General features: G+C 49.6%; 2 protein-coding genes across 2 annotated transcripts; one reads left to right on the top strand and one right to left on the bottom strand.

Annotated features, from left to right (window-relative positions):
• Positions 1 to 1,265: 1,265 nt before the first annotated feature.
• LOC123046660 (uncharacterized) lies at positions 1,266 to 2,219 on the bottom strand. The gene is made up of 2 exons (XM_044470065.1): positions 1,928 to 2,219; positions 1,266 to 1,593 (listed from the first exon to the last, which is right to left on the bottom strand). The coding sequence occupies exons 1-2, from the start codon at positions 2,071 to 2,073 to the stop codon at positions 1,266 to 1,268; spliced, it is 474 nt and encodes a 157-aa protein (XP_044326000.1). The 5' UTR covers positions 2,074 to 2,219.
• A 700-nt stretch (positions 2,220 to 2,919) lies between these two features.
• Positions 2,920 to 6,465, top strand: LOC123046657 (uncharacterized). The gene is made up of 7 exons (XM_044470063.1): positions 2,920 to 3,144; positions 3,303 to 3,404; positions 3,485 to 3,656; positions 3,803 to 3,912; positions 4,007 to 4,045; positions 4,988 to 5,728; positions 5,907 to 6,465. The coding sequence occupies exons 1-7, from the start codon at positions 2,970 to 2,972 to the stop codon at positions 6,008 to 6,010; spliced, it is 1,443 nt and encodes a 480-aa protein (XP_044325998.1). The 5' UTR covers positions 2,920 to 2,969; the 3' UTR covers positions 6,011 to 6,465.
• Positions 6,466 to 7,321: the final 856 nt, after the last annotated feature.

The raw sequence follows: 7,321 nt of genomic DNA on the forward strand, positions 1-7,321 counted from the left end.
GGGCATGGTTTGATAGGTTCAGACGAGCTGTTTGGAATATGGGGTATGGCCAATGTAATGGTGACCACACGGTGTTTTATAGACACACTAATAAGAAGATCACCATTGTTGCAGTGTATGTTGATGATATCATCATCACTGGAGATGATGAGGAGGAAATAAAGAGAGTGAAGGGGTGTTTGAGCAAGGAGTTTGAGGTAAAAGACTTAGGAAATCTAAAGTACTTCCTTGGCATAGAAGTGGCCCGGACAGAGAAGGGAATATCTTTGTGCCAACGAAAATACACCTTGGATCTTTTGAGTGACATGGGCATGATGGGATGTCGTGCAGCCCCTACTCCAATTGAACAAAATCATCAAGTAACAGCACAATCAGGTGAGCTAGTGAATAAGGAAGATTATCAGAAGCTGGTTGGGAGGTTATTGTACTTGTGTCATACTAGGCCTGACATTACGTATGCCGTGGGGGTGGTGAGCAGATACATGCATGAACCAAGGAGAGGGCATCTTGATATTGTTCACAGAATCCTGAGATACTTGAAGGGGACTCCGGGTAAAGGGTTGTGGTTTGCGAAGAGTGGACATCTTGAGGTGGATGGCTATAGTGACTCTGATTGGGCTAGCTGTCAAGATGATAGACGATCAACTTCAGGTTACTGTGTGTTTGTGGGAGGAAATTTGGTGTCATGGAGAAGCAAGAAACAGAATGTTGTGTCTAGATCAACAGCAGAAGCTGAATATAGAGCATTATCTCAAGGGTTGTGTGATATGCTCTGGGTGAAGCACCTACTATGCGAGTTGAAACTCTTGAGGAAGGGACCCTTAAGGGTGTGGTGTGACAATCAGTCAGCTATAGCCATTGCTAATAACCCAGTTCAACATGATAGGACGAAGCATGTGGAAATTGATCGCTTCTTCATTAAAGAGAAACTTGATGCTGGGATCATCAGCCTTACTCATGTCAGCTCTGGGCAGCAGTTTGCAGATTGCTTGACAAAGGGACTGGGAACAAAGGACTGTAACTTGGCGTGTGACAAGATGGGGATGATAGATATCTACCACCCATCTTGAGGGGGAGTGTTGAACCGGTATGGGCCCTAGCCCATCAAGATCTGTCTCTTGGGCCCAAGCCCATGAGAGGTGCTGACCTAGAAGAGGAGCCCCTCTTCCCCCTGCCCCAGGGTGAGCCGCCAGACACAAGAGGAACCACTCTGAGGTCACAAGACACGACCGGCCCTCCTCTCTGTAGGTACTCCCCCTCTCATCTCAACAACTTGGTTGCGCTCTGAAACAGAGCACCAAAGAATGGCACTTCATTCTCCTCCTCTGCAACAGACTCATCAACAACAGATCTTTCTTGCTCTCAGTTGACTTGGTTGCGCTCTGAAACAGAGCACCAAAGAATGGCACTTCATTCTCCTCCACTGCAACAGACTCATCAACAAGCAGATCTTTCTTGCTCTCAGTTGACTTGCTTGCGCTCTGAAACAGAGCACCAAAGAATGGCACTTCATTCTCCTTCTCTGCAACAGACTCATGCTGCACCTCATCAACAACCAGATGTTCCTTTTTCTCATTGGGTTTTGGCTGTGCCCTGAAACAGTAACCAGGGAATTAAGTGTCAGGAGATGGAGCAAAACAGAAGCACGGGTACTACTGGCAGTAGCAGGGCAACATAATAGTGGCATATGACCTAGGAGCCAAGTACATGAACTCTAGGGTGCAGGGAGGATTAAAATTAGGAAATAATTAATGCTGGGGCATGATCACAAGCCCTTAGGGATATAACCAGCACCACATGGCCAATAGCAAGTCCAGGTGTATGGATTAAACTCTAAGCAGAGGACATATAGACCCAAATCCATTAAGCCAAGCACTAGCAGGACTAAGATCATATAACCGGTGCCTCCAGGAACCTAGAAGAGTACCATCTATCCACAGACAGGAATAGGATCTCGGTGTGGCCTGCAGCACCGCCTCGTCGATGGAGACCATTTTTAGTCTCTTCACCGGAATGATGAACCTCCTCAGCTTCCTTCTCACTGGCCTCACTGGTCTCGGTGATGAGCGCCATTTCATTTCAGTCTCTTCACTGGAGTGATGAATCTTCCTGGCTTCCTCGATTTCTGTCTTTCACTGGACCTGTGAATCTTGTCAGCTTCCTCAACGAGCACCACTTCTTCAGTCTCTTCACTGGACTGATGAATCCCCCCAACTTCCACGGGCAATGGCATCATTTGAGTCTCTTGAGTGGACTGAGGATCCTTGGCTAACCCTGCAATTTGAGAGAGGCAGACACATAGATAATTTGGCTACAGAAAATGTGGGAGAAGAAGCATGGATTTCAAGTTGCTCTCCACCTGGTCTCGCCTCGTGTCTTCCTGGGCCCACTCCTCAGCGAGCTTGTTCCGCCCCTCGTTCAGAGACCCCGGTTCCAAAGTCCAAACTGAGGTGCGTTGAGTCCATACAAGAGGAGCAAGGGCAGGTTCCTTCCCTCACACGCGGGGTAGGAGGCGGAGGCGGACGCCCCTCCGCCGCGCATCTAGGGCATCCGCCTCCGCCGCCGCCGCCGCCGCCCGCACTCCTCCTCGCGCCGCCCGCTCCCCTCCCCTCCCCTCCCCTCCCCTCCGTGCGTGCCTAGGGCCTCCCGCACTCCTCCTCGCGCCGCCCCAGCCCGCTCCCCTCGCAATCGCACCAGCCCGCTCCCCTCCCCTCGCGGGCCTAGGCTAGGCTAGGCTGCTAGTAGGCTAGTAGCAGTAGCCCACCCTAAACTTTCCATACGGAGACAGCGATGGGCCTGGGCCTGGGCCTCCTGTCGCCGAATCAAATAGAGAGTTCCTTCTTCCCTCCCTCGCCTCTCCCTGCTTTCTTCTTCTCCTCCCCGCAGCGAGAGGCAGAGCCCCGAAGAGCCCCTCCAATTCCTCCCCCTCCGCCTGCAATTCCTTCCCCCGCCTCCACCTGCCTTCTCCTATGGCTTCTAAGCTTGACCTGTCGCCGACGGACGGGGTGCCGGAGGACAGCCCCCTCCCCGCATCATCCGACGACCGGGTCGCTCTGCAGGAGAACAACGACGCGATTGGGTCGACTTCCGGGCCTGGACGTTCGACGGCCGCACACCACGGCGCGCTTCTACCTCCTGCTCCTGGTCCGTGGGATTCTGCACTTCTTCACGCTTTCTTGCTGTCTCTTTCTTCTTCTCTTCTTGATGTTTCTTCTTCTTCGCTTCTTTCTTCCTGCAACCAATGGTTTTGCTCTTCTACTGCTACTTTGCTACTAAGAATGGCGTTTCTTGGATTCTTGCAGCAGGCGGTGGTTTCAGCGGCGGCCATCAGGCGGGGGCAGCGACGACGCGGCCTGGAGGCCTCACCACGAGGGCACCCGGGGACGACGCCCTGTCACTTGAAGGTGCAATCCACGATTCTTTTTCGATTCCGTTGGGTTCTTGAATTGAATCTTGTTGCCTGCAATTTCTTGGTTTCTTGCAGGCACGGAGGCGCATCAAAGTCAGGCGAGCACCGCGTGCACGTCCTATCACCCGTCCCCGGCGAGTGATGCCATCCCCACCCTCAATCCCCAACTGGAGAAGAAGATGACCACGGTCGCCGCCGACTCAGACCGCGCGCCCGTCCCCCGTCGTCCCCGGCACTGGCGATCGAGGTAAATCCAACAGAAACAAGCGCTCCATTGTCTAATTGGTTCTTGCATTGTGAATTTTTGACGCTGCTGTTCATTGGTTTGTTTTTCAATTCGATGGGTTCTTGAACCGAATCTTAGTTGGCTGCACGATTCATGGTTTCTTGCAGCCACGGAGGTGGCGCAGCGGCAATGTCAGGCGAGCACCAAGTGTACCTCCTATCACCCGTCCCCGGCAACTCAGCGCGCGCGCCCGTCGTCCCCACCACTGGCGATCGAGGTAAACCCAGCAGAAACAAGCGCTCCATTGTCTAATAGGCCCTATGGTTCTTGCATTGTGGGTTTGTGACGTTGCCATTGATGGGTTCTTGCAGCATCAAGCAGCACGGCGAGGCAGGATGCAGTTCCGACAGGTTGGTCCTTTCCTGTCTCAGTTCCTTTTCTGTTCTTAGTTTTGTGCGGATGTTCTGTTTGCAATCAGGTAGTAATTGGGTTAGTCATTACTAGTATGTGGCAGAATGTTACATTCTTACGGGCATGATCTTTAGAACAATGGAGGTTATGATTTCATCTAGTCGATTGGCGCAATTTTGTCGGTCCAGGAAGTTTAGTAGCTTCACCCATCTCAGTTCTTCTTATGTTCTGCTTTTGTGCAGATGTTGTGTTTGCAATTAGGTGTTAATTCGATTAATCCTTACTATTTGGTGGGGTTTAGGGTAGAACGTTGCATTCTGACGGATTTGATCCTACAACACTGGAGGTTTTGCAGCGCTCATCTAGTTAATAGGCGAAATTTTGTAGGTTCAGTAGGTTCTGCAGCTTCATGGTCTGCATATTGCTCAGTAAATGTGTTTTGAATCTCAATAAATGCTGTTTAGTGTGCCATCAAATTTTAACGAGTCATTCAGAAGTGAACACCTTATAGGCAGCAAATGGGTTGATCATTCATTGGAAATGACTCAGGCCTCTAGGATTATGATTCAATAAAGAATGTTACACTAACAAGCTATCGAGGTGATAGTTAAATAGTGAAAACAAGCACCATGACAAGTATGATTATTCATGCAAGCTATGTTATTTAGGCCTATCTCTAATACAACCCCTAGGTAGAAAGGTAGGTCATAGGTACTGTAAGCACACTCACAGGTGATAGATCAAAAGAAAAAGAATCAGCATCTAGATGATGTGCAGCATACATATATAGGGGAGATTGGATTAATTTTGCTCCCAACCTATTCGCACGCGGAATGCACACTGTTGAACTGCTGTTATGAAGGAAGATGGTTGCTTGTGTTTTTCTGAGATTTTGAGTGCTTGGATTATGCTATTCAAACTCCGAACTTTGTTTTTTGCAGCTGAAGATCACAAAAGGCCCAAGCGCAAACGAAGCTCAGATAGAAAACCATGGATCCGTTGTCTGCCAGATGACCTGGTCGAGAAGATGCTAGTTCATCACACGATGCAGACTGACTTGAATAACGTCATGGCATCATCTTTCTTCTTTTTGAGAGTGGCACTCTTGCCCTGTCCCTGCCATAATCTTGGACGACAACCTCGACTTGTCGCTGCTTTGGTGCAGACAAAGAGAGGTTTGCTTAAAGTCGCAGCTCGAGACGGGCCACGCTTAAGATGGCTGGAGCCCGCGGCCAACATGCTGAACAAGTTCCTTCATCTCGTGTACCACTCACGTGGATGGGTAAGACCCGTCGACTGTCGAGAAGGGACAGTTGCAGTTATCAGGGACAGACAAGGAAGGGTTGTTGAGCTCCTGAGACCCTTCCAGGGTCAGAAGATTACTACACTACCTGAGGCTCCTTGCCACAATGCGGATGAACTGCTCACTGGTGGGCTGGTTCCAGGGGAGGCTGGCGCATTCAAGTTCTTCCTTGTCTTCAGAGGCATAGGACAGATCGAACAGCTGTCTCTGAAGACATTCAGTTCCGTTACAGGACTCTGGGAGGTTAAGCAGATGGGCTCCCCATTTATCCTCTCCAGAACATTGGCACACAGGGCAGTGTTTGCATCAGGGAGGCATTACATCCTTGATCACCAGAATATGAAGCTACTGGTTGTGGACATCGAGAGCCATAGGACAGGTACACAATCTTCAAAAGCATCTTCTTTATACTGTCTTGTTTGGATCATAGTATTATTAGTGTGAATCTGCAATTGTTACAATTAATAATTATGTTTCCTCGACCATAGATGGTCAAAATTAGAGAGTCAACACAGAATGATGTCTCTTTCCTGATTCGCTATTATTTTGTGATACAGATGTTATTGTGCTACCCGTGGAAAGGGTCCAGAACAAGCTGTGCGATGATAACAATACACTTGCTGTCTCTAGAGGGGGGGGAGCTCTACTGGGTTGTGCTTAATGGATTCTTCATAACCTTCTTTGCCTTGAGTGGTTCGGAGTGGGTCCCAAGATGGAAGACAATGATACCGGACCATGTCCCTAGCAACACTTGTCCAGTCCAGCTTGTTGGGGATGCTGCGAGCAGTGGGGTCGTTCTTATGAGGTGCTCCCGCAAGGTTTTCGCCATCGACGTTGAGGACGGCGGTCTGGTGAAGTTCAAGGACTGTCTGGATAAAAGCGACACTTTTTTCTCATTCGAGGTGATTCGTCACGTCATTGCCGACCACGTGCGTCGGATGTAAAACTCTGCTTTTGGGCTGAACTTGAGTTACTGTGTTGTCACCTCTGAACCAACACAAATTTGTAGGAGTTCTATGTTGCTGATACGCATGTAACTCGGCTCTTGCTGAAATTCAGCTACTGTGGTTCCAACCAATTGTGTACAGTATATTGCAGTATGTAGTGTACTATATCCATTTGCTTGCAATCTAGTGCCTGAATCGTAATAACTGTAGTGTTGGAGCAGGTTTCTGGCCCCCCTTGGTGATTCTCTTTCTGAGTTAAATCATCTGAAGACTCTAGTGACTGATGGTTTGGTTCTGTCTGTGAATGAATGAGCTTCAGGACTGGGGCTGCAGTTGCACTCCTCTGAATGCCAAAACGGCACCTATCTGTACCTGGTGACGGCCTGAATGAGGTGGCGAGCGGCTGCGGTTGCTCTTCCTTGCCGTACGCGAGCGCCTACTGCTCTGTTGCCGGCGTACTCCTCTCTCTGTGTCCGGGGGCCGTCGGTGTCTGGCTGGCGGGCCCGTAGCCACCCCATCGAGCACCTGCTGCAGAGCGTGTGGGCGTGTGTGCGGCTGCTCGTGTTCCCGGACAGGCATGCCTCGTTCGTGCCATCCGTGCTCATGCCGAACTCGATAGGATGGCGCACACAAGGTGCTCGATAGAATGGCGCACACAAGGTGCTCGACAGAATGCACGTCAAAACTTGCTCCGACCTACTATGTTAATTTCATCATTATGTGAAACTCCTATATTCTGTTTGAATATGATTCAACTGCTATATCGAGCTGACAATGCGGCGTTATGCCAGTACATACCTCCAAACTCGTTTTGGACCCTACTTAAAAATAAAATTGAAGGCTGTCGAGCTTACGTGCAAACTCAACTTACGGCGACCTTCTCCCTCTCATTTCTCTCTTTTCTTTGCGTCAACTCAAATTTTGTAAACTAAACTCCGGCCGAACTAGATAGTTCATCTGTATATGGGGCTATTAATCACTTATTAGCGATATTTCAGACAAGGGGAAATGTGGACAGGAACTTT

Source organism: Triticum aestivum, chromosome 2B, assembly GCF_018294505.1.
Source record: "Triticum aestivum cultivar Chinese Spring chromosome 2B, IWGSC CS RefSeq v2.1, whole genome shotgun sequence".
Taxonomy (NCBI): domain Eukaryota; kingdom Viridiplantae; phylum Streptophyta; class Magnoliopsida; order Poales; family Poaceae; genus Triticum; species Triticum aestivum.